The sequence below is a fragment of the Thamnophis sirtalis genome, unplaced genomic scaffold (assembly GCF_051295495.1).
Source record: "Thamnophis sirtalis isolate CommonGarterSnake01/CBP01778 unplaced genomic scaffold, rThaSir2_p1.2 scaffold_5, whole genome shotgun sequence".
In the NCBI taxonomy this organism is placed as follows: Eukaryota; Metazoa; Chordata; class Lepidosauria; order Squamata; family Natricidae; genus Thamnophis; species Thamnophis sirtalis.
Window position 1 is genome coordinate 68,927,956 of NW_028261385.1, and position 27,987 is coordinate 68,955,942.

General features: G+C 39.6%; 1 protein-coding gene across 1 annotated transcript; it reads right to left on the reverse strand.

The window, feature by feature from the left end:
- Positions 1-44: 44 nt before the first annotated feature.
- Positions 45-27,985, reverse strand: OSTF1 (osteoclast stimulating factor 1). Its single transcript, XM_087715981.1, has 10 exons — positions 27,718-27,985; positions 13,683-13,729; positions 8,261-8,311; positions 8,093-8,156; positions 5,210-5,263; positions 3,335-3,442; positions 2,590-2,639; positions 2,388-2,466; positions 1,980-2,078; positions 45-1,219 (listed from the first exon to the last, which is right to left on the reverse strand). Exons 1-10 carry the CDS (start codon positions 27,749-27,751, stop codon positions 1,161-1,163), a joined length of 645 nt encoding a protein of 214 aa, XP_087572107.1. The 5' UTR covers positions 27,752-27,985; the 3' UTR covers positions 45-1,160.
- Positions 27,986-27,987: the final 2 nt, after the last annotated feature.

A 27,987-nucleotide genomic window follows, 5' to 3' on the forward strand; every position in this document is an offset into this window, starting at 1 on the left:
ACTTGGACACACGCAAGCACATCTACACATACATACATACATACATACATACATACATACATACCAGTACATACACACAGAGGGCAGCAATTCTGTGAAATAAGGGACATTTGGAAAATATCTCACACATACAAATTAGAGCGAAAGAGAAGGCTCAGCCTCTTTTCATCTCCAAAATTATTATTATGGAAGACAGGTTTGAGCTTAAACATACATTCCTTATTCATAAGATCAAATTCTCCCTACGGTCATTGTAAAAGACAGAATTAAGCCTTCTTTTATCCTCCAGATCCAATTGTAGTGACAAGACTCCTAGAGCAGGGATGTCCAACTGTGGCAACATTAAGACCTGTGGACTTCAACTCCCAGAATTCCATGGCTAGCTGAGGAATCCTGGGAGTTGAAGTCCAACAGGTCTTAAAGTTGCCAAGGTTGGCCATCCTTGTTCTAGAGAGATTGCAAAAGATTGATGTCTGAACTATCAAGGCTAAATGGCTGCATTTTAGCTGACCAAACAATCTTCCTTTTCCTTTCTCACTCTTCCCTCAAGATTATTCCCTCCCTACCTCATCTGGTGCTAAACCGTTTTTTGGACCATGTGAATTAACCTACAGTAATTGCAATCACAGCCAGTTCTCAAGGGAAACATTAAAGGAGTCATTTAATTTTAGCTCCCTGGCCTGAGTTTTCTTTACGTAACCTGCCATTAGGTGTTCTAGCACAAAGTAGATCAACTTAATGAGAGACAACCTATAAATATATATGGAGGGGGAAGAGAGAGGATAAGGGATGATGGTAAAATGTTCTGTGGAGAATCCAAGTTCCTGAGATGTTGTTCTCCATAAAATAGCCCAAAACATGTCATTTTAAGATGAATATATATTTCCTGTCCACTCCAAATGGCTGACATTTCTAAATGTTACTTAAAGAGTGAAGCCTATTTCAACATAGCCCTCTTCTAGACAAATAATTTAAAAAGCAATTAGGGAATTTATAGCCTTAATAGGGGAGAACTTTTTTTTATAAGGGAGGAATGTCTCCCCATACTTAAGTTATAGTAGCACACATTGTGATAAAAATATTTTGTCACAGCAGAGGAAAATAATCTGAGAAAGATGAAAAGAAGAAGCTATTGATTTTTCAAGGCAAATTAAGGCAATTCAGTCAGAGTCTTCATCATCAAGATAGTCTTCTGCATTGCTTAATGTTCGCATTATGTCTATAAAAAAAGGAAACAAATACCAGTTTTGAGCTAGACCGATGTTTTAGAATGTATCTCCCTTTATTCCAACTTCTGGTTAAGTTACGTTTCTCACATTTCAAATATAACTTTATATTCTTAGAATAATTACCAGTATATTTCAAGCATTCTCCCTCACTTTTGCTTGTTTTGAATTGCAAGCCATTCAGAATTATGTAGGTGAGATGGGCATATATAAATGTGTGTGTGTGTGTGTGTGTGTGTGTGTGTGTATGTGTATGTATGTATGTATGTATGTATGTATGTATGTATGTATGTATGTATTTATGTATATAGAATGAAGTCGATCAAGGCTTTTACAGGTTGGACATTTTTTTCTTCCTTGGAGGAAGCTTGAGTAGTGAGGGATGTAATGGAGAGGCTTCTCACTGTCTCCAGGTCTTCTTGGAATAGACAATGGATTGGATGGACTTTGGAAATTGCCTAACAGTTCACTGGTTTGGGGGTTCACATGATGAGTTTGAATGAGGGAAAGTAATTTAACTCCCACTTTAAATCTCAGAGTCTTTTGGGACAAGTCTAGTTATTTCCTATTATATTACTGACTGGAATTGCATATTGTCATGACATGCTAACTCTAGTTAAGAGTAGGAGTTGTTTAGTGTATCTTCTCCTGGGGTAGCCACCTGTCTACTGAAGCCTTCAGTTCCTTGGTGCAGTCCAATTGTCCTGGGAGAATAAATGCCAAAAAAAAAAAAAAAAAAAAGTTAAATCTTACCTTGCCCTTGTTTCTTTTTAAGCAAGGAAGCACAGGCAGCATTGGTAGCCATGTCCAAAGCCAGTTTTTTCTCATTGTTTCTTAAGTCTGTTCTGGCACCTTGATGAAAACAGAATACAGAACAACACTGTCCTAAGTTTGGACAGAGAAAAAAATTCATCTCATCTTACTTCTTATCTAGAAACTGAACTAGCTTCCCGTCACACGTATGGCTTTCACCGTAGAAATGAAAAGGCATTTATAGAATGAGGTCAATAAAGAAGCATGACAAAATATTTTTACTGTTTAACTTAAGTTCAGACTCAGGATGGTGTCATTATGAGTACCGAGGTTGTGTTTTAAAGCACAAATTTCTGGGTAAACGGAGGCATTTAACCCAAAATGAGGGCAAGTTGAGAAACACAGTACCTTTTCCTAGCAAAATTTCTACAATATCTTCATAACCTTTCCATGCAGCAGCATGCAGGGCTGTGTCTCCCAGTTTATTCTGTGAAAGAAGAACAAAAGTAACCTTAAACGTTGGACAAGAACAGTTCTGATCGTTTCAGTTGCAACCTGCTACAATACTGCAAAACAATTCTTGAAAGTCACTCAGTGTATCATTCCCTACCTGTTGATTTAGTTCTACTTTTGGCTGTGTCAATAATACTTCCACGATGTCTACACCAAATGAAGAAAAAAAAAAAGGAAAACTTCATGAGAAATTATGAAAGCCAAGACTTTAAATTAATCAGCAAAAAGGCCCACTGTCTCATTTTTAGATTTGGGAAAATTAACTGGAAAACACTCCAATAATAATTAGACTCACTAATTCAATAAATGAAACATCTAGGAAGATTACCATTTGATTTAATTAAAGTATAATGTATGATTTTAAAGAAAAATAAGAAAGTCAAATTGTACTTCCCAATCTAATATGTGAACATTTTTCATTTCTCTAAATTTTGCAATCCAGTAAAAACAGACACCCCCAAAATGTGTGGTATTTCACATTAAAACTCTCCCTCTCCCCCACTCTCCCTCCATCACAATCTCTCTCTCTCTCTCACACACACACACACACATACACACACACAAACTCTTTCCCTTTCCCTTTCCCTTTCCCTTTCCCTCTCAATCACTCTTTCTCTCCATTCCCCCTCTTTTTCTCTCTATGGTCTTCATTAAGGAAAATTCTAAGCATAGAAAATGGCATGCCACGGTGAATAGAGAAATAAATTTGAAAAAATGTGTAAGAGATAAAAAATACATATGCAAGTAGAATATGGAGGCAAACTGTTTTTGCGAAGTGAAGGATAAGATTGGCTTTAATGTTGAAAACAATTAGGCTCAGAAATTGAAAATAATTTCTCTACCTTTGTGTCCACCATGAGATGCCCAATACAAGGCTGTGCTTCCAGCTTTATCTAAGCCGTTGACACCAACTTTGTTATCCAAACATTCTCTCAACCAGCTCAGGTTTCCTGAAAAAGAAGAAAATATGTATTAAATATTAAATATAACTTATCCAAAAACTGGCACAAAACCAGTTGAAGACCGCACCTTTACATTTTACATATATAAATCTATTTAACTTCTCCCTCCCCCCGCTCTCTCTTCTATCTACACAAGCACACAAGCATGCACATGCATGCACACATAACACACCCATTACACTCACTCTCCTAGAAGAATGATAACTATGCTTTGGAGCATAAAAGGAGGCCATACTGCATACCACATAGATAAAATATTAAGTATTTTATGCTTGAAAACAAAAGAATTTATCTAATGGAACCTAGGTATATGAATTGTCCATATAATCAACAGTATATGCTTTGAATAGTGCTAATTAAGAAGTCCATAACCTTCTCGCACATTCTAAATCATAACCTTCTAAGCACATTTCAGCAGGGCAAAAAAAACGAGGGCAGCTGTTTTTCTACCCCTTGATGGCAGTGACTAAAACATACATGGTTAGATACATCACAGTGTATGCCAGGGAAAAATGCAGCATTTCTGATATGCCTCCCAAGTTCAGACTCCTATCAACAGGGAGTTACTTCATGGCAAAACAAAGTTGCCACTGAGGGCAGACTTCACAAGAGAACTTCTGTATCTTACAACAGACGAAATGGACTGAGGTATGAAACTGATCTATTCCAAGCATTACAGTATTAATCAACATCTCTACAAAGGTATCTGGAAATAAGTTTCTGGGAGTTTGTTCCAAATAAAACTGATGCATTGGGACATTCAAATTAATTCAATTGATAAGACTTTAAATGTATTTTAAAAGCAATAACTAACATGGCCCTTGTTTGGTTTCACTAGTTTATTTTTATTAGATATATGTGTGTTCATGCTAAAAAAAACCTATTAAGGCAAATTTGATTATATCTCATCAGCTACCACATCAATTCATTAAAATAATGAATTATTCAATACTATACGTTAATATCAGAATAGTACTTGTTTCAATCAATACATTTATAAAAACAGAAAAATAAAATTAATTGGGTAAAATAAAGCTACAGAATATATTCCCCTAACCTTTGACTATAGTAGGACAAAGACATCCCTGGAATGGATACTTATATCAACCAACCAAAGCTGCATTGCACTCCTGCAACACAAGTACCACCTCTTTTGTAAGTACATCACGATCAGTGGTGGGATTCAAATTTTTTTACTACCAATTCTGTGGGTGTGGCTTGATGGGTGTGGTGGGCATGACAGGGAAAGGATACTGTAAAATCTCCATTCCCTTCCCACTCCAGGGGAAAGTTACTGCAAAATCCCCATTTCCTCCAAATCAGCTGGGACTCAGGAGGCAGAGAATAGATTGGGGGGGGGGGGGGAGTCACAGGTAGTATTTACCGGTTCTCCAGAACTGGTCAGAACCTGCTGAATATCACCTCTGACAATGATACCATGTGTATTTTACAGGAGGGGTGGAACTTGGGCAGGAATGGGAGCTCACCCCATGAGGTAGTACTTGGGACTTAGCTGCCAATCTTCTGGTTGACAAGTCCAGCATTATCATAGCGTAAGTTATAAGGGAAATAACGCACACATTTGTTTCAACTCAGTCCCCCACTAAAGCAGATTGAGCAGAAAGAAGCAAAAACTTGTGTTGTTGAAAGGAAGCTCATCAGCAGAATGTGTGATTTTAACAAACCCCAACAAATTGATTTGTTTCAGCCCAGAAATCAGATGAAGTCCTTCATCAATATTGACTCTACACCTACCTCTCTTGGCAGCTTCGTGTAATGGATTGTCAATGGATTCTGCTTGTTCAGCCACTAAAACAAAAGGAAAAAATACATGCCAATGTAGCCAGTTGTATTTATCTGTCTCTTAATGGGCTGAAGACAATAGCACTAATATTTTAAAAGCCCATCAATAAACTTGAAACTTCGAACATTATGTCTCAAAGCTCCGCTGAATTTTGATATCTTTAATGGAATTCCTTGTAAGCAAAAACTATTCATTTCAACGAGAGAAAAATGAACTATACCTGCAGTAGAACTGCACATCCAAAGTTTCTCTGATATTGAAAAACCTGGGAAGGTCCAAACCAAAACCCTGGGTATATAATAACATGTTCAGTGCATACAGAAAATGCTGGTCTGTAGCTTATTGATTTATCTAAGAACACACAATTTGCTATGAAAAATTAAAAATACACAATTGTATTTTGTGTCCTCTCTAAAAATTCTGGAATATAGTTAAAATTGTTATTTGATTTTAAAAAATAAGTGGTTGCAGTATACTGCAATAAAAGTGAATATATTTGTTTTTAAATTTTTAAAATTGCCAACCTTGGCAATTTTAAGACCCATGGACTTCAACTCCCAGAATTCTCTAGCCAGCCTTGCAGTTTTTGAGTGTTGTGCCAGGAATGGCATTCCCCAATTCTAAAAAAAGAAAATGAATAAAGCTGGGAAAAATATCAAATTTGATTTGATTTAATTCACATTTAGTTTAAATTCACTATATAATATGAATTCTTCATCCTTTATCATTTGAGAATGTTCCCTTTTTGTCACCTTCACACTGCATCTGGATAACAATTTTGGGATTTTGTGGGGCTGATATCCAAGGTTTTGGGGGCTCATTTAGGACTTCTCTTGAACCTACAATAGCATTTAACTAAAATACTATAATAATAATAACACAAAAATAACAACATGAAATTCAGTTCAATTACGGTTCACAATTTGGAAAATAAATACCATTTTTGAGCATTTCTACACCTCAAAAGGATGAGAGTAGTTCTAGCTATTGAATGCAGAAATGAGATTGAAAGCATGAAGTTTATGCATATCCTATGGGAATCTGCATGGGATGGATTTATATGGCGTTTTACACACTCTGCCCTTATGTAGCAAAATAAATAAAAAAATACATATTTTTCTGATACCAGATAAGAACATTACAAAATGCAGAAGGCTTTCTCCTTGCCCCATCTCATGCCAAATTTGAAAATGACACAAAACAGAGTAGGACAGCTGATGTTGCAGAAGATATTCAAAACTTTCAAGATGGATTAGAGAAATGGGCTAGAAAATGATTTTGAATTTTAACAAGACACAAATGCTAAATTCTTCATATAAGGAGGCATAAGCTATAGGACACTGATTTGGTAATGATTGGTCATAAAATCTTTTTTTGCAACAGGAGCTCAGTTCAAGCTGAATATGAGTCAGCAGGGCAATGTAACTGCTTAGAAGGCAAACGCATGTCCAGATGACATCAAACAGAATTTCCAAATCAAAGGAAATCACTTCTTTCACGTGGTCTGCACTGGTCAGACCACAAACGAGTACTGCATACACTTTTCTGCACTATATTTCAACAAAAATTTTAGAGAAATCAGAAGGGCCAATATCAACCATAGGAATGATCCCAGGGTTAGAAACCTGGGTTTTGTAAAGTGAGACTGAGAGTAGTGTGTATGTTTAGCTTTTGAAATAAGGCAACTGAAGTGGAGATGTTATAGCAGTTTTCAGCTACCTAAAGGATTGCCACAGAAAAAGCTTTCCAGATCTAGAGTGCTGGTAATAATAGGCCTTACTTTCTAAGTTCCTAAAATTAAGAGCAGTTTGATTTTTGAAGGTTAAAGCATTTCAAGTAACAATTCTTAGAGTGTTTCTAGTAAGAAACAATATCATATTATAATTATAATGCTTATATGAGTTAAGAAGCATAGCAGCAACTATATCCTTTACTCAAACTTGCTTAGATATGATAGTTTTAAGAGTCAAATCAACAAAGAGAGCTTGGATATTGTGAATGACACAATAGAGTCATTCTTGAAGCAGCTCTTCATAATCTATTCAGACTTGTTTCTGAACATCTTTTGAATCTATGAGATGGTTTGTAGTTGCTGAGGATAAGAGAAATATGAGTATCTTTGCAGCACAAGCAGAATTCATCATCTAACATTTGGATCCCTGCCAAAGGATTCAATAGGCTGTGAACAGTGCAGGCATCTTGATTTCTCAGAAATTCTCATTCAGAGCTGTAGTCTACCAGGCCTCTTTTGAGAATCACTGTTAACTTGTTCAGAGCTTAGACATATATACAAAGTCATCCCAGACTGGTAATCTCAAAACAAAATGTCTCTATATTTAACTTTTGAACAGCTCCCCTTTCTGGTCTCTGAATTCTGACTTTTGATATTGCATAGGACATCCTTAACAATTATAGCACAGATTTCTCTAATGTAAAGGGTGCTAAGATAAAATGGCTACTTAAATCAGAAAACAAATTTTCTAAAGATAAATTGTTGAACTAAAAAAAGTTCAATAATCTAAATTCAAGGAAGAAATTAAGCAAAGCAAGGGCCAAGTTTCTTGGCCAACAGAGTATAACATTTCTAATGTATTTTGTTGTTCAGAATCCCAATTTTAATTCTACTCACAGATGTACCTGAAAAGCGCACTATTATTCTTATGATTGGTTGGATAGTTAGCCAGATGTTCAGACTGAATTTGGCACTTTTATTCACCTATTGGGTCCTTCCCAAGGACCTGGGATAGGTAGGTGTTGTTGTCTGATGGTGTTAAAGGATCGTTATTATTATTTTGCTTCACAACTATCTCTCAGAACACAATTCACAAAATTACCATAGTTGCTGGGGATTAGTCCAGTTCTTCCTTTACAGGTTCCTTTCCACCAATTTGTGTCACTCTGGAGGAAAAAGAAATCAGTGCTGAAAAAGGCAGCTAGGAGTTCAATGGTCACTTTATTCTCTTAAGGAGAGAGTGTTTTAGTGGCTTTGTTTATCAACTTACCATATCAGAAATGTAGATAATGTCTCCTTCTTCAAAATACAGTTCATCTGGCTGGAGCAATAAATACATTGCATTAGTTAAAGAATCGACTCAAACTACATGACTTTTTTTTTTCAATGACAACTCCAGCTCCAATCCTTGCATCCCAAATCAAAAATTGCAATTGTGCATCATAGTTAGCATGGTTAAGAGATTCGGCGGCGTGTATGGTTTAGCCCTGTCCTTTCAGAGAACAATATCCCTGCAATCTATCCACTGGTTAGTACGTCCTCTTTGAGTTTTTTCCTGGAAAGAAATTGTGCAAAAGGCCTTCAGATTCCACTTATCTCCCTATCGTCAGGATTTTCATTGAAAAACTAAATAGAACTAAATTATATTGGGTGGGGTGGGGGGATGGGGACAAGCTAACAAAGGAAATACTGAATTCCAAAAAAGCTTAAATCTGGCTGGGGGAAGAGAAAAAAAATATCAGTCAATTGTTGGACGCAAGTCCATTCTAAAATGTTATCACTCCTCTCTCCTAGTTACAAGACAGTTTTGATCGAATTACATAATACAAGAGTTGGAGGGGGCCTTGAAGGTCTTCTAGTCCAACCCCCTGCTCAAGCAGGAGATCCTATACCATTTCAGATAAATGGCTGTCCAATCTCTTATTAAAACATCCAGTGATGGAGCACCCACAACTTCTGAAGGAAAGCCATTCCACTGATTAATTGATTCAATTGTTAGGAAATTTATCCTTATTTCTAGGTTAGGTCTCTCCTTGATCAGTTTCCATCCATTTTGTCCTGCCTTCAGGTGCTTTGGAGAATAGGGTGACCTCCTCTTTTCTTGAGGCAACACCTTAGAACAGTGTTTCTCAACGTTGGCAACTTGAAGATGTCCGGACTTCAACTCTCAGAATTCCCCAGCCAGCATTCGCTGGCTGGGGGATTCTGGGAGTTGAAGTCCGGACATCTTCAAGTTGCCAACGTTGAGAAACACTGCCTTAGAATAATGCTAGATCACCACTCCTAGTTCTTCTTTTCATTAAACCCAGAGTGGTGATATTTTATTTTATCATGTTAATTTTTTTAAGTATTGCTACATTTCACATGAACTCATAGCAATGTAACAATAAAAATATAAAGTAATTGTACAAACCTCTTTGCCCTTTGATTCCAAAAATGCACACCCACACCTACTCAATACCTATGCACCCAATCCAATCTCATATTTTCAGAAACGTAGATGCCCACACATCCCACATATTGAGGCAAGATAGGTATTTATTGTATTCATATTGTAATTACTGTCCTTCCACTTGGGATACAGCAACAAAATGAGAATTCTGTTGTCTCTTGCTGCCACCTACTGATTATTGATGGAAAAACAACAGAAGAGTAAAACTGCATAAGAATCAAACTGAAATAGCAAAGACTCCCTTATTTTTATTGATCTTTTGATGCTGAAAAATGGCTATGTCATTGTGTTGAAGCTGGAACCAAGTACAAGAATGAATGTTGATGGTGCGGTAATGTAAAATGCTAGCACCGCTTACTTGGAATACTCCATCCAGTACAAGACAAAAAAGATGTTGAAACTCTAGAAAGAGTGCAGAGAAGAGCAACAAAGATTATTAAGGGACTGGAGTAAAATCATACAATGAACATTTGTGGCAACTGGCCATGTCTAATCAAACAAAAGAGTAGGGATGACATAACAGCAGTCTTCCAATATTTTAGGAGCGGTCAGAGAGAAGTCAACCTATTCTCCAAAGCTTCTGAGGGCAGGACAAGAACTAATGGATGGAAACTGATCAAGGAGAGAACCAACCTAGAAATAAGGAGAAATTTCCTGACAGTGAATAGCAATAGCAATAGCAGTAGACTTATATACCGCTTCATAGGCCTTTCAGGCCTCTCTAAGCGGTTTACAGAGAGTCAGCATATTGCCCCCAACAATCTGGGTCCTCATTTTACCCACCTCGGAAGGATGGAAGACTGAGTCAACCCTGAGCCGGTGAGATTTGAACCGCTGACCTGCTGATCTAGCAGTAGCCTGCAGTGCTGCATTTAACCACTGCGCCACCTTGGCTCTTCTGCAGAAATCCATTAATCAAGGGAATGGGTTGCCTCAGAAGTTGTGGGTGCTCCATCACTGGAGGTTTTTAAGAAGAACTTGAACAGGCATAAGGTTTCCTGCTTGAGGAAGAGGTTGGACTAGAAAATCTCCAAAGTTCCTTCCAACTCAGTTATTCTAGAGCATGGATTCATAACTAAAGAACTGAACATCCACACTGCTGTTGTAATCAGAATATGAGGCCACAGTTTTTTTGTCATGTGCTAATCAGCTTACAACTCTCATATCTGTCTGAGTGAAAGCATTTTGAGAATTGGGCTGCCAAGTACATTCTCAGTCTGCCTTTGAGTCATCCCCAGTCATTCTTTCACCATCCCTCTTTCCACCATCATTCACATACAGCCAGTAACAAACCCCAAAGCAGTCATATAATGAGATCACAGAAGTGGCTAATGGCTCTCCAACATTATTTGAAATCTGCTGCAGAAATCTGTGAGTCTCTTTAATTATAGATACCATATTTTTCGGAGTATAAGACACACCTTCCCCCCACCAAAAGAGGGTGAAAATCTGGGTGCGTCTTATATATTGAATACGCATTTTTTGCCTCCCGAACCCCCCTCCCCTTTGCAAAAATGTCCATACATAGCCTTTAGAAGGCTTCCAGAGTGCTCCTAGGCGCTAGGAAGGGCAAAAATGAGCAAAAACTGCACCATTTTGTGCTTGTTTTTGCCCCTTCCCAGCTGCCAGGAACACTCTACAGGCTTCCTAAAGGCTATGCATGCCCTTTTTTCACAAGAAATGGGCCCATTTTCACAAAAATGGGCCATTTTTTGCTCGTTTTTGGCCCCTGCAGCCCCCAGCAGCACTCTACAAGCCTCTTAAAAGCTAAGCATGCCCTTTTTTGACAAAAAATGGGCCCATTTTCACGAAAAATGGGCTGTTTTGGGGAAGTCTGGCAGAGTGCAAAAACTTGCTTTAAAAATTTGCATCTTCAAAATCTTGGTGTGTCTTATACTCTGGCGCGTCTTATACTCTGAAAAATACGGTACATAGGAAAGAGATTTATAAGAATCAGGGAGTATCTGCATTTTCCTAGACTAGGAGCTAGTTCCCTGGTTTTTGTGATGAGAGAGAAGTAAAAAATGCTCATTGGTTTTGTAGTTCTCCCTCAGGATCTTAGACAAAATGAAGAGGATCTGCATGCAAATACCATATTAATGAATCAGAAGTATTGTAAGGAGTAAAAATAAGGGCAGTATAGAAATATGGTTTTGAGCATACATGTAATGTTTTTTTTAAATGCATTGGTTCCTTGTTAAACATGTGAATAGGGAAAATAAAAGAGAGTATGGGTACAATAATCTAATGGTCAATGAGATAGGCAATCACCTAAATGATCTTACTTAAAAATTTACTTCAAACTGGGACCTTACTGAGCAGTTTATTATTCAACTTCTGCTATCTTATTTCTATGTTAGCCTAAAGTTTAGCGAAAGCTTAATGGAGAACTTGTAAAATCCTATGTCTTTCTCTACAGCTACTTGATCAGATTTTGGTGCATGTGAGTGTGTAGGTGGGAATTTTAGAGAAGTAAAATAGGGGGAAAAATGAAGTGGGAGTTTACATTTTAATGTACCAGTGGTACAGCATGTATTCATGATACTGGCAGAAATTCAGAAAGATATAGTAATGCAAAGGTTGTAGCCTTCAAGAGAAGGTAATGGGTGGGCTTTATCTCAATTCCTGACTTGAGGATCTGAGAAAAAGCCCACACATTGTCTTCTATTGAAAGCTATAGTCTTTGCATTACTATCCCTTTCTGGGTACAGAAAAGATTTAAGGGTAGGCTATTGCACATACAGACAGTGTAATGAAGAAATGGGGAACTTAGGGGCAAAATCACTTGTTCAACTTGAAGCTTAATAAAAGTAAGTTTACTTATAAGTTTACTTTAAACTTATTTGGGGAAAAATAGCATTCATTCACAACCTTAACTAGAAATTCTGCTCATTTCATTCTTACGAAAGAATAAAATCTCTTTTAGGTCAAACTTGATACCCAGAATCAGCACGGATACTTTTGTCAGCGAAAGCAGCAGAGAAAAACAATAAAGCAATTGTGCTCTCACACTGCAAACTCTGCTCCTTTTGTATAGGTGTTGTGATGTCACACACAAATATGGAAGAGCCGGACCGTTTGTTGCAATGCCCATTCTATAATCTGAAGTGATCAAATTTTTAGCTTTATTCCTGATATAGGTTCAGGCATGGCAGTATTGAGCGGCTCCCATCCAAGTACTAACCAAGCCTAATCCTACTTAGCTTCCAATTCCAGACAATATCAGCTGAAGGATGGCCCTGCTGAGATGAAATGATACAATAACAGCTAAGAGAATATCACTTCTACAATTTACACCAGGCACAACAAAGGCTCAGCAAATGTGCAGAAGACAGTGTAATAAAAGATCCAAACATCTTGCAAGCAAGAGTTGAATCTTTCATCCCAACACTTTTATATAGTTGATCGGAGCAAACAGGCAGACACCTAATCTATTCCTGGTCGCTCAAAAGTGGTGCATCAAAAGTGAGCGATGAGGCTTAGATTCTTTTGTAATCCTCTAAATGCCAGATTTCTAAATGTCATGGGTTAAGCTCAATGACATAGAGGAAAGACAGACATTGGGAAAAACAAAATCCAAGACATGATGTAACTCTGCACGATAGCAGACTAGCAATTTCTGTAAGGTTACAGAATTTGTTTGATTTAAAACATTAGCATACCATTTGCCATTGCACAATTTCAGCAAGGTTACCCTAGAATTTAAACAGTTAGGTTAAAATAACCGAGGAAAGCATACTTCAGAACTGTGTGAGGTGAACACAAACATTGTTTAAAAAGAATTTCTTCTTAATTCTTAGTGGTTACAAATGCCACTTGCAATCATGAGCCACTTCCTGTTATACTTCTCTTAGCCGTTTTGAACCGTTTGCTCAGGAATGACTGGATCAGTTGGCGGGATTTGCACAATCAAGGTCTGAACCGCATACCAGAGTATGATTTAGCAATGAAACGACTGAACTGTTCACTTTAAACTACACAACATGGCATCCATTTTTTATTTGGAAGCCAAAGCACAATCTGCAGGTCCTATGACGAAGCTCTCGGTAAATATGAATGGTGAACAAACAAAAATTTTAATCTAAAAAATAAAAATGGAATGATATTTTATCTCCGCAGGGGAAACACACACACTCCTTCCCATGTTTCATGTTCACAAAAAATAGATTGGACCAAGTTACCCCTTAATATTCAAATTTTCCTTTTTTACATATATTTTAAAAAGTAGAAATATACTTACTGTTCTGGGTTCAAATGTATATAGGGCTCGAAAAACTTTCACCTGCCCTAAAGTACAGAAAGAAATAAGTATTAATGAGTGAATATTTCTCCTTGACAGAGTTGAAGTAGACGGAGTCTGGATTCCTGTTTTTTTAAAATATTTATTAAATTCCTTTTTCCTTCTAGTAATAAGCTGCATGAAAGCTTGCATGACTTTCATTTCTTCTAGTCCCCAGAAGAATGCTCATTAATTTGCTACTAAAGTGTGACAGTCCATATATGATTGAGCAATTTGGATTGATCAATATGGCCCCCAAAGCAAACAACAATACCAGTTTAATTGCAGGAATTCTATGGTTATTCAGTATGGTATAATATTAGGAGCATTTATAGATGACAAAATCTACAAGTCAACACTGACCCAATAGCTCATCATCATCATGTTAAAAACAGGGGTGTACTGGCCATGTTATCTGCCAACTTACGAATCTGTATGGTGACCCAGGAAGCAACAGTTAGAATGGATTAAGGACCTATTTAAAAATTGGGAAAGTTGGGAAAGTATATAATAGAATCGCATATGGTTCCCTTATGTATTTAACCTATGGAAAATATATCCTAAGAAATGCTAGAGAACAAGAAATAGATATAAAAACCTACTTTTATGTCAAAAAACAAAATTAACTCAATGCAAATAAGCTATTTGGAAGAAATAATATGACAGATCTACACAAATATTAAAATATATAGAGGCATCAAACAGACAGTAAGGGTACTATATATATACCGTACTTGCAGAAAATGAGAATTTCAGGTACCAAAATACACTCTAAAAATTGGCTTTGGTTATATATATATATATATATATATATATATATGTATGTATGTATGTATGTATGTATGTATGTATGTATGTATGTATGTATGTATGTATGTATGTATATATATATATATATATATATATATATATATATATATATATATATATATATATATATATATATATATGATGGATGGATATGTATGCATATAGTGTGTGTGTATGTATATATGTATGTATGTGTATATATATATATGTATGTATGTATGTATGTATTTATGTATACACACTCCCATACATACACACACACACACACATGGTAATGCTCTTTTAAAATAGCTATATATCCCATTGATGGGCATGTATAAGCCTCATTACTATGAAACATATATAATTTTAGATTACCACGAATAAGTCAATTGTGAAAATTACAACATAAAACATTTTGATGTTTAGTTTCATTTTTAACAGTATTTTGGTTGAAAATTCAAGAGTTGGCTTATTGTGGATGGACTTATAAGAGATTATACAGGGTAAATGTTGTCAAGGCTATGATTTTCTCACTTGCTACATATGGCTTGAAAGCTGGACCACCAGAAAGAAAAAATGCTTTAAAAAAAAATTGTGCTACTGCCCCCCCCCCCCAAAAAAAATAGTGGCCTGCAAGAACAACATTTGATTTTAAAAAATAGCAACAATATGTCAAATAAATGCATTTTCTTTCCTTGGGACTTTTTATTTCTTCTGTCTGCATTCTTGGATGACAACTATAACTGCCCCAATTGCTTTAGCTTCTAATTATAACTAATTTTTACTGGATGGGGTGCTAGTCTACTCAAATCACCAAAAGATGGGCAGCATCTGTCTGGGCCATTCTACCCAGTTGAGATGGTATAACATCTAATAATTAGGTTTTAGTATTAGTTCTTCCCATAGTGAAACAACATTATATTTAAAAGAGAAAGAACAATATATTTTAATGATTTTGGTGGGAATTAGGGACAAACTAGATGGGACTATTATAAATCTCAATGTTTGTTTTGCTCCATTCATACAAACAGCAGAGGTATACAAACAGTATAGAGAATAAGCCATCAAGAGGCACCATACAACATCAGAACAAGGAAGCCCTTATTAACTGGCACTAAATATCTTGAAATATTAGTACAAGTGTGATCAAGTGTTAATCTGTAAAGTGTGCTATTATTTATTTTCACTCCTTTCATTAACATAGAAAACTCATGAGGGAGAAAAATGCACTCCAATTATTTCTGCGTTTTCTTCTGCTTATGTCAACAGGAACCACAAATGATATAGACTGTTTTCTTTGGAATTTTGCTGCAGTGCAGATTTCTTAAAAGAGCATGTCCAGGCAAAAAGTGGTTATGCGGATTTTCAATCCATTTCTTTATAGCTTGCTTTAAAAATGTTAACTCCGGCACAAAGTTCATAAAAAATCTGCCAAAAAACCAGCATTTGGAAATCAGCAGCAGAGATGGAATCATCGCAATTAGCCTCTACTCCTCCAAAATCAATTTTTATGTTCTTTCCAACAATTTTGGCCAAAACTAAATTATTTTTTGATCATAATATAATATTTTAATCATAATATAAGGGGAAATAGCCCTTTAAAATGATCTGAGAATATTTGGTGGAAGAATTTTATGTTGACTGCTTTCAACTAAACACTAAAGCTTTCTGAATAATAGGCGATTGTTCTCGAACACTAGAGCTTTTCTTCAACTTACTCATTTTCTTCAACCCTGCCCTTTATGGATAACTTATTCATTATAAAAAACCTAATTCTTGAGCAAATTTACTAGATTTCTATTCCTTCTTTATGAGAAGGAGGGCTAGGGGTGACATGATAGCAGTGTTCCTATATCTAAGGGGCTGCTACAAGGAAGAGTGGGTCAAGCTATTCTCCAAAGCACTTGAGGGCAGGACAAGAAGCAATGGGTGGAAACTAATCAAGGAGAAAAGCAACTTAGAACTAAGGAGAAATTTCCTGACAGTTAGAATAATTAATCAGTAGAACACCTTGCCTCCAGAAGTTGTGAATTCTCCAACACTGGAAGTTTTTAAGAAGAGATTGAACAACCATTTGTCTGAAATAGTATAAGGTTTCCTGCCTGAGCAGGGGGTTGGATTAGAAGACCTCCAAGGTCCCTTCCAACTCCTGTTCTGTTCTGTTCTATTCTATTCCTCAACCAATGTCACATCTATACAAAGTGTAGTTAGTAAACTAAATATACTTTAGATACTTTATTTTCTATTTTTATGCAAAGGTGGCATTTTATATTGTTTCCATTTATTAAAATGCTACTGCCACTTATTCAGTTTCCTGATTTGAACACCTTACACATTTTTAACTTCTAAGGAGGACATGTTTCCAATACTAAATAAGTGGATATGAAATTGCCTTTCTGTTATAAGTTTAAAAAAGGGTTTTAAAAAAACCAAACCTCATTGTGAAGAATGTATTTTCATTTCAGAAACATATTTGAACTATAGTACTGCAATTGGTAACATGATCGTTCAACTGAATACAACGAGGAGATGTGGCAGTCCCATACGTTGCAAGCCTCTGTTGTGGCAAAGTAACTGATGAATCTGGGGCCCACATTTAGATGTACTGTTCTTCTTTTATAAAGTTATGAACTACCCTTTATAAGCTCCTATAAAATAAGGATTGAGATTTATTTTATGTACAGCTGTTGGGGTACAATTCTCTTTTTTTCAATATAGCAAAATCCTGTTTTATTCTTCACGGAACTCGCTATGACTTGATTGCGGTGGTAATGCAACTGAACCTATTTTGTTTTTGTTTATATATGGTATTTAGTATGCATTTTACTTGTGGAGTTCTGACCACCACAAAGTTGTACTGCGGTATTGTTGTGCGCATTAAGCTTATGCACAAGTAGTCCTCGAGTTACAACAGTTCATTTAGTGACTGTTTCAGCACTACTCAGAAAAGTGACTTATGATCGTTTTTCACACTTGTGACTGTTGCAGCATCCCCATGGTCACATGATCAAAATAGAGATGGTTGGCAACTGACTCATATTTATGACGCTTGCAGTATGTTACTAACTTAACAACTGCAGTGATTCACAGTTGTTAAATTAGTAACATGGCTGTTAAGTGAATCTGGCTTCCCAATTGACTTTGCTTGTCAGAAGGTCGCAAAAGGACCCCAGGATACTGCAACATTCATGATTCATTTAACAACCGTGACACGCAAGGATATAAAATCCCTAAATTTATTGGTACTACATGAAAAAGGAACAATATTCTTGGTAAAGTGTTCATTTTGATGGCAGCTATCCTTCCTATAAGGAAGTAACTTTTTTCATGTTTCCAAATCTTTTTTTTAATCTATTGCAGTGTTTCTCAACCTTGGCAACTTGAAGATGTCCGGACTTCAACTCCCAGAATTCCCCAGCCAGCAGCTGGCTTTGGAATTCTGGGAGTTGAAGTCCGGACATCTTCAAGTTGCCAAGGTTGAGAAATACTGATCTATTGTATTAATTTGCTATAATTATCTTTTTTTAATTGAAGAGCATCCGGCTGATAGCCAAATTTCCACATATTTTACTTTTTTGGTCACTTGTATGCCCATTCTTTCTTCCAATTATCTTTCCGGTTTTTGGATAAGATTTTTCGTTGTTGCCTTTGTTTTATTTTTGTTAATTTTAAGTCCTGCCATTCTACCACATTTTTCTATATGTTGCACCAGTTCAGGTCCTGTCTCTAACGGTTGTTCCAATATAAATACTAAGTCATCCACAAACGCTTGGGCTTTCTTTTCTTCTTATTTTCAGGCCCTTTATTTCCTGGTCCCCTCGGATTTTTATTAACAGTACCTCCAAGGTTAATATGAATAATAAAGGTGATAGCAGATATCCTTGTCTGCCCCCCCCCCTTCCCAATGTTACATTTTTTCGGTAGTATCACCATTGAGTACTACTTTGGCTATTTGGATTGTGTATATTTTTTCCACCATATTTACAAATTTCTCCCCAAAATTCATAGTCTCCAATTGTAAAATAATAAATCTCCACAAAACTCTCTTAACAACTATCTCCCTTAGCAAGAGAACTTTTGGGTTCAAAAGTTGCTGGCTAAGGTATTCTGGGAGTTGAAGTCCACACATCTTAAAATGGCTAAGGTTGGGAAACCCTGATGGACAGGGAAGAATCTGCCTAAATGTTTTTGAGGTTTCCATTTCTGTGAGAGTTCATACTGTGATTTTCTGCCATAAATGTTAAAAATATTGGTTAGGAAAAAAATAAAAACTGTAGTAGCGATAATAAAGCAATCCTTAAAATGGCAGACTGAAGGAAAGGTTCAAAATAGTCCAAAATAACTTAATAACAACAATGATTCCATTTGAAAAAGAGAGCAAGCAATTACGGCCAGATGTTTGCATTCAGAAAAGAACAGAAAGGGAACAGGTTTAAACCCCTGGAGGATGTTTCAGTTTTCTATTTCAAATGTGTCTCCCTCAACACATAGCCTTCCAGCTACAGGGCAGAAAAAACCTCACATTCATTTCCTTTTTTCAAAGGAGAAACTGGTAGTACTACTCCAGCATAGATCTTCCCTCTACAGATAAGTGTGCTTGCTGCACAGACTTCAGAAGGAGAAATAGCACAGTCCTATTCTTGCTCCAATGTAGCCAGGCACCACTCACACAGCATTGGTTCCTGAAAACAAGACTGCATTCAGAGTTCAAAGGGTGCAATTCAAAATGTCCTCAGGCCACCCTATGGCACAGCCTAATTGGAATATGCAGGGCTGAGGTGATTTTTTTAAAAAAATGACATCTGTGAAGACCGTGTTAATGAGGCTTTTTCAGGTTCTTAAAGTATTATTCTTGTCACTTCTATTTGCAATATAGATAGCCCTCGATTTACAGCCATTTGAAATTACAATGGCACTGAAAAAAGTGACCTATGATAGTTTTTCACACTTTTGACCAGGGGTGGGTCGCTCCTGGTTCATATCGGTATGCCAGAAGGGGTTCGTCAAATTTACCATACCTTTTAGAACCTTTCGTCCGGTGGGACAGTACCAGAATGCTCCCGCCCATCTGCCCCCCCTTGCTCGCTTCCCCCGCCTGCCCGGTTGCCTCTCGCTTGTCCCACCCATCCACACCATGCTTGCCCCACTTCCTTTGCCCATCCAGCCAAGGCTCTGAAGTTGCAGGTGGTCAAGGAAGTGAGGGTTAGGGTATGCCAGAAGAGGTTTGTCAAATTTACCGTGCCTTTTAGAACCCCTTCATCCAGTGGAACAGTAGGGGAATGCTCCTTCCCATCTGCCTCCCCTCGCTTGCTCCCCCCACCCCACCCATCCACACCATGCTTGCCCCGCCCACCCACTTCCTTTGCCCACTCAGCCGAGGCTCCGAGGCTGCAGGTAGTCAGGGAGGTGGGAGGCCTGTCCCCTCCAGAAGCAATTGGGCAGGCCCTGGGATGGTTAGCAGTCCACGTGCCATTGCCATGTAACCGTTCTGGGGGCACAGCACCTGCCCGGACGTGGCTGCAGCCGGCAACAGGACGCGAAGGAGTAGCCGTCCAGCAGAATGTTCTGAGGTCAGTGGGTTGGCAGGGAGGTTGCGCAGAGCTGGAGGCGGCAGGGAGGTAGGACATCGAGGCCACCCTGGGTGCCTGCAACAGGACACAGCAGCTGCTGGGTGGCTGCTCCTTTGTGCCCAGTTGCCAGCAGCAGTTGGCTTTCTCCTGCTGAGCCTTCCTCTCCAGGAGTCGACAGGCCCTGGGTCGGTCAGCAGCCTGTGCGCCGCCATCATGTGGCACTCTGGGGTAGAGCCCGGAAGGATCGCTAGGAGAATGCCAACTGCAGCTGGGAGTGTCCCCAGGTCAGTGGGGTGGCAGGGAGATTGCGCGGGAATGGACTGGAGGCAGCAGGAAGGCAGGGGTAGAGGCTATGCCCCCATACCGGTGAAAAAAAGAATATCCCGTCATCCCAGAACTGCGCTGCGAGGTAAGGAAAGCAGGTCTTGGGAGAGACCTTCCCTTCCCCTCTAGAGACCCTGGAACTGACTGCTTGGGATTGTGTTTCAGTCACCACAGTGACTTCTACTGCTGCTGCAGCCACCATAGACTCCTTCCTCGCTGCCGAGAAGTGGAAAAAAAGAGCAGCTCCTCTCTCCCCTTTCACTTTCTTCAACCTACACAGTATTTGGGGCGGTTGGGGAAAGTGCCCCTTGGCTGCCCGTCCAGATCTCCCACGGATGGGAGGTTGAAGGGGAAACTGCAGGTGAAGAGCAACGAGGGGTTTTGGCAGCGCGAGAGAAAGACTTCAAAGTCAGTGGATATGTTGTGTGGCTGGTATGCCTTGTTCTGACTTTCCCCGGGTGCAAAATACTTTAAAAAATAAAGTTTTAGATTTTTGGGGGGGGGGATTTGTAAAGGATTAGGGGTGCAAGGGTCTTGTAACTTGATAGCTTTAAGACTTGTGTGCTTCAAATGCTAGAATTCCTCAGCCAACATGACTGGAGGAGGAATTCTGGAAGTTGAAGTCCACAAGTCTTAAAGCTGTCAAGTTTGAACATCCTTGAGGTTTTTTTTCTAAAGGGTTAGGGGTGCAAGGGTCTTGTAACTTGACAGCTTTAAGACTTGCGTGCTTCAAATGCCAGAGTTTCTGAACCAACATTTTGGTTGCTGAGCAAGAGTGTTGTTAAGTAAGTTTCACCACATTTTATAAGTTGGCCATGCCCACCCAATCACATAACTGTCAAGCCACTCCCACATGGTCATATGACTGCCAAGCCACTCCTACCAGTCACATGATGGCCGAGCCACTCCCACAGAACAGACCACACCTACAGAATAGGTTCTAAAAAATTTTGAAACCCACCACTGCTTATGACCATTGTAGCATCCCCGTGGTCATCTGACCAAAATTTGTGTGCTTGGCAACTGGAATGTATTTATGATGGTTGCAGTGTCCCCAGGGGTCACACACAGAAGTGGGTTGCTCCCAGTCTGGCCGAACCGGTAGTGGTATTTTGACCTGGGTTGCAGAACTGGCAGCTACCCTGAATGGTCAAGCCCCCAAACTGGGTTCCCTGGTCACCGCTGCCGGCATGTTGTTTAGTAGTGCGTGCGTTTGCGCAGTTCACTGTAAATTGTTCTGTGCATGTGCACTCGAAGCGAACTAGTAGTAAAACTGGGAGCAGCCCACCTCTGGTCACATGATCACCTTTTGAAACCTTCTGACCAGCAAAGTCAACGCGGAAGCCAGATTCAACAGCCGTGTTATTAACTTAACCACTGCAGTGATTCACTGGACAACTGTGGCAGGAAAGGTGGTAAAATGGGGCACAATTCACGGAACACTGGTCTTGCTTAACGACAGAAATTTGGTAACCAGTTGTGGCCGTGCAGGAAACTACTGCCAAACAAGCTTCTGCTGCTGAACACATATGTGCAAATTGGCCGGAAAGGATGCCAAGCCTAAGAAATGCTTTTCTGGATTTCAACCTCTTCCTCCCCTTACATCATTGGGATATAGGCTGGGGTTCTGCATTTGCTAAGCACAACAAGTAGAGGATTCTCTTGTGTTTTTACTTTTCCACCTGTGCCAGGCCAAGCAAGTGCCAACTGCTTTACTTTCCAATAGCTTTCGGGAGGACCTTTTGTATGGGTTTCTCCCACCTTCCTCTGAACTTCAGATTTCCCTGCATTCACAGGAGGAAGAAGGAAAGGGAAAAGGAAAGGGAAATGACCACAGTTTTATCATTCTTTCCTTATATTCTTGAAGGAATATAAGGAATATGTACAAACTATATTGTACATCATAAGCCAGTTTGGAAAGATCTTCCTTCCAGGAATAGAAACTTAGATTTCATTTTGTTCTTAGAGTTCTATTTAAGAATCCAATGGAATTAACTTTTCATGAAGAATCAGTTGTTATACAGTGCTCAGTGGGCAGAACCAACATTTATAGTAGTACAGGCAGTTTTGGACTTACAACTATAATTGTAAGCAATTCTGTTGCTGAATGAGAAGTTTGGTAAGTGAGTTTCACCCAATTTTAAGACCTTTCTTGCAGGTTCTGACCAGTTCTGGAGAACCGGTAGCAGAAATTTTGAGTAGTTCAGAGAACCAGTAAATACCAGCTCTGACTGGCCTTGCCCCCATCTATTCTCTTTCTCCCGAGTCCCATCTGATCAGGAGGAAATGGGGATTTTGCAATATCCTTCCCCTGGAGTTAGAATGTTTAATGTTTAATGTTTATTTTATTTATATGCTGCCCTTTTCCCCCGCAGGGGACTCAGGGCGGCTCACAACTCAAACCAGGGAAAGGGTGATACAGACAAAATTAAAAACGACACAAAACAATGCATAATTTAAAACACACGACAGTCATACCATTCGAGACGGGGGCAACGGTTCTTTAGCCCCAGGCCTGTCAGAACAGCGAGGTTTTAAGGGCTTTGCGGAAGGCCTGAAGGGTGGTGAGGGTTCGAATCTCCACGGGGAGTTCATTCCAGAGGGTCGGAGCAGCCACAGAGAAGGCTCTTCTCCGGGTAGTCGCCAGTCGACACTGGCCGGCGGATGGAATTCGGAGGAGGCCTAATCTGTGGGATCTAATCGGTCTAGTGGAGGTAATTGGCAGCAGGCGGTCTCTCAAGTACCCAGGTCCAATACCAGGAGGGAATGGGGATTTTACATTATCCTTCCCCTGCCACGCCCACCAAGCCACACCACGCCCACCAAGCCACGCTCACAGAACCAGTAGTGAAAGTTTGAATCCCACCACTGCTTTCTTGCCAAAGTGCCAAGTCAATCACTGCAGTTAAGTTAGTAAAATGGTTGCTACTAACGAATGTGGCTTCCCCATTGACTTTGCTTGCCAGAAGGTCTTGCTAAAGTTGATCACGTGTCCTCATAACAGTACAGCTGTCATAAATTTGAGTCAATTGCCAAGTGTCTGAATTTTAATTACATGCAATGGTCTTGTGAAAAATGGTCACGTCACTTTTTTCAATGCCATTTTAACTTTGAATGGTCACTAAACAAACTGCTGTAAATCGAGGATTACCTGAATAAGATAAGTTCTCTTTATAGCAAATGACCACATCATGGTATACTGCATAGCTACAGTGTTGGCTATCTGTCTATACCCCACCCGTATCTATCTCTGTTCTGTTAACAAAGGTCTTATGAACTGGGCAGAATGCCACGGTAGAAAATAGATCTTTATGTTTTACAGAAATGAACTTAGTCAGCAGAGATGAAGCAGAAATAATTGTTATTTGAGTCACACTCGCAGTCTGAATCTTGCAACTGATCTGAAACTAACTTTGAAGTGGGGCTGCGGATTCCACTCAGAGAAAGGAAACTGATAGTGGTACTGCATTTCAGGAAGACTAAAAAAGTGATCAGGCACCAGAAATAGGCTTCATCAAGGGACCCTCAATTTGGAAAGACAGGTGAAAGAAAGCATGTTGGCGTCTTGGCAGTTCAGTTTCAGGCACTAGAGGAATATTACTTTTATTATTGGAAAGCTAGTTGTTTCGGTGACTAAGGCATCATACTAGAAACCAGGAGACTGTTAATTCTCTTCCCTCCTCAGGCACAGAGTCACTTGGGTGACCTTGGGCCAGTCACTCTCTCTCTCAGCCCTAGGAAGAAGCAAGGGCAAGCTGCTTCTGAAATATTGCCAAAAAACCTGCAGGGACCAATCCAGACAGTCACTAGGACACACACTGGTTCTGAGAGAGCAAAACAACAAAATGTTATTATATCCCACTTTTCTGACAAACTATTGCTCAAGGTGACAGCCTTTCTCAGTTGCATGCAACTAGTACGTATGATACTCATTTGCCAAGTCCCAGTTTGGATGGGAAAATATGGGACATCGGTTTCCAAGGTTGCCATACATGTTGCTATATCAGCAGCTTTTAAATTAATTGCTGGTTTTGATTCTCCCTGCCTCCACAATTTACTTTTATTATAAATTGCCTTGATTATGTGAATAATGTAAAATTATTCACAGGATAATGTTAATGTTGCAAGGCTACTAAGATATATGGCTCTGAGACTAGGCTATTCCCAAGGACTGGACTATTCTAAATTAGCCTCAATATTTCCCTTGAAGTCTTTAATTTAAAAATAAGAGTTACATACTTTTTGTGGAAAATACGTGTTCTGCAAAACAACTGAAATGTGGTCATGGATTTATTAAGTAACAAAATATAAAACAAATTTTAAAATGAAATTTTAAATTTCACTTGGATTCTTGGGCCAAGGTAGATGTTGCATATAGGTTGTATGGAAGGGTCCACAGATTTATATACTGCATTTTTCAGAGTATAAGACAGACCTTTTCAGCCCCCCAACAGAGGGAGAAAATCTGGGTGCATCTTATACACTGAATACAGCATTTTCTGCCTCTGAAACCCACCCCCTTCACAAAAATGGACGTACAGAGGATTTGGGAGGCCTGCAAAGTTCTCCTGGGGCTAGAAAGGGCAAAAACAAGCAAAAAACGGACCACACATGGCCTGTTTTTTGCAGTAAATGGGCCCGTTTTTGTAAAAAATGGCATTTTTTGCTCATTTTGCCCTCTCCCCCCAGCCCCAAGGAGCACTTTGCAGGTGTCTCAAACTCTGCATGCCCTGTTCTTCACAAAAAACAAGACGTGCAAAGGGTTTGGGAGGCCTGCAGAGTACAAAAACCTTTTTTTTAAAATTTACCTCTTCAAAATATTGGTGTGTCCTATAGTCTGGTGCATCTTATAGTCCGAAAAATATGGTTTAATTTTAAAAAATTAAATAGTATGTTTTACTGAGATCAGGATTCTGCTGCATAAAAACTCTTCCCAGTATTGTTCTTTGAACATATATTGAAATGCTGTTGAAACTGCCCCAAAAAAAACAAATTTTGCTACACTTTCTTCCCAAAAGAGGCTAAATTGAGACATAATTCTTCCAAAGAGAAAGGAGATCCTGATGCCATCATACTATCTAGCCTGTTTCTGTATGTACAGTATATTTCAAAGGGAAATACAACAATTAATATTGATTCAGAAAATTAAAATAAAACCTCTGCTTTTTATTATTCAGAGACATAAATATCCAAGCTGGGGAAGAAATGTAGTTCAAGAAATGGGAAGGATTGTGGATTGAGGAAGGCTCTTGTAAAGCACAAAAAGTGTTCCTGATTTCGTGAAGTTGTTTTGCCATCCTCTGAAACTTTCTTGTATGCCTTGTTAAGCCCCGCTGTCTAAAAATTATAGTTGGCTAAGATATGAAACAAGCCTTTCATCCCAGACCAATTGTCTTTAATTCTCCCCACCTCCATACATTTCTTATAGCTTTCAGAAAAAGATTAAGATTTGGGGGAAGCCACAGCTGATATGACATGAATCTTTCACTATTGCACAGGTGGTATTCAGCAGGTTCTGACCAGTTCTGGAGAACTGGTAGCAGAAATTTGGAGTAGTTGGGAGGACCGGGAAATACCACCTCTGACTGCCCACACCCCATCTACTCTCTGTCTCCTGAGTCCCAGCTGATTGGGAGGAAATCCTTCCCCTGCCACACCCACCAAGCCACACCCACCAAGCTATGCCACATCCACCAAGTCATGCCCACAGAACCAGCAGTAAAAAAAAATGAATCCCACCACTGCACTATTGCCTTCAGTATTCTTAATGGTTCTCCACTTTTGTTATTTTTTTAACCGGCATACTGGTATTTAATTGATATTAGCACTGGTGCCAATATAATATGACTCAGAATCTATTTAGAATGCATTATTTTTATGAAGATACATGATGCTTCTTTTATTCTTCTAATTTAAGGAATAATGTGCATTTGCTGGGTTAAAATTTTTAAAAGTTACCTTTTGGAACTTACTACATTTTGTAATGTGGTCGAACATTACGCGACTTCCTGCTGTCGGAATTAATCTAAGTTTTTAATATTGTAATATGATTTTTTATCTTTCTTTTAGACACTTTCAATCCCTGGGAGCAAACTAATTTCACTTTGAAATTCCTGTTAGAGTTTAAAGTTTGGGATCCTGCTCTGCCCCATCCCTCAGTGACCCCCCACAATCAATTGCGCCTCTTTGCAGAAATAAACCCCAAGTCCAGGAGTATTTCACCATTTCTATAACTTCCTTCTCTCACACATTCTCTTGCATCAGGAAAATGCTGTGTTGGACTGTATATATTACCTATCAGGACATATCCGTGCTATTGATCCCAGCAGTTTAGTATCCTTTCATTAAATCTCAATCCCTCCTCTGGTGCAAATGAATGGTTTGGGAATGGCCTGACTTGTAGAACCGAACAGTGCAAAATAATTGATTTTATGCATGAGGTTATGCTACTCAACTCTTTCTTTTTCCCAATGACAAACGGCTTATTTTGCCTTGCAAGAGATTGAGAACAATACTATGCAGGGTTTGCTTAATCTGCTGGGTATCTTAATGGACATCAAACACTTTTTTTGCTAAGCAGTCTGCGTGTCAGGACAATTTTCTCTTTCCACCTCCCTGATCCGGAGGAAAACTGCTCCTTTCTCACATGTCTGCAGACGAGGGTGCGGAAGTATTTTTTTCTTTTTTAATGTTGCTGCCGATTTCGCAACCAGCATTCAAGCACCAGAGCTCGGCCCGATCCGGCCCGGCTGGCTTTCTTATTTGCAGCACCGGTTGCAATAAGATTTCAAGCGATCGATCCTTTTTGCTCGAGCTTCCGCTCTCTCGGAGCCGGAGCCGCCGCTCGCCCCCAGGTGGCTCCGCCGGGAGCCTGGCTGGGCTCAGCCAAACTCAACTTCCTGGCCTGACTTTTTGACAGTGACAGCCTCCCTCCCGGCCGCACCCGACCCAGGGAGCAGCTCTTCCTCTTCCCCAAACGAGCCTCTTCCTCGCCATCTGCAGCATCGAGAAGGGGCAGAAGAGAATCTGCCAGCCAGATCAAAGGCTGCCAGAGCTACAGTAGGGAGGTGGGTGGATGAAATATCAGTTTAGGACGCCAAATGCACCACGTCCTGCAGGGCTGTCCCGGCTGAGTCGCAGCCAGCGCCGATCCACGTGTCAGGAAGGATCGCCTCCTCTTGCCCCCAACCCCAGCGGGATAACGCCCCCCCTCGCTTCCAATAAGAAGGGAGGCGGCGGCAGCAGCAAGATCAAGATGACGGCTTCCAGGAAGAGAAAGAGGCGGCTTGGGAGAGCAGCGCCTCCCTTACCTGGCTTAGCTGGCTTAGGCGGCGGCTTGGACATCGCTGCGTCCAAGTTGCAAAGCCAACCTCCGCGACCACCGATCCTAGCGCTGAGCCGGCTCCCTCGCCACCTCCAGATCGCCGCAGCCCTTTCTCGGCGGAGGATTTCTGGAGCGGCGCGGCTCCGGAGCGACCGACGAAGCCGGAGGGACCCAGCTGAGCGCTCCGCGAGGGCACGAAAGGTGCTTTTGCAACGACGAGGAAGTGCGGCTCGTCGCAGACTGGTTCCCCCTAGAG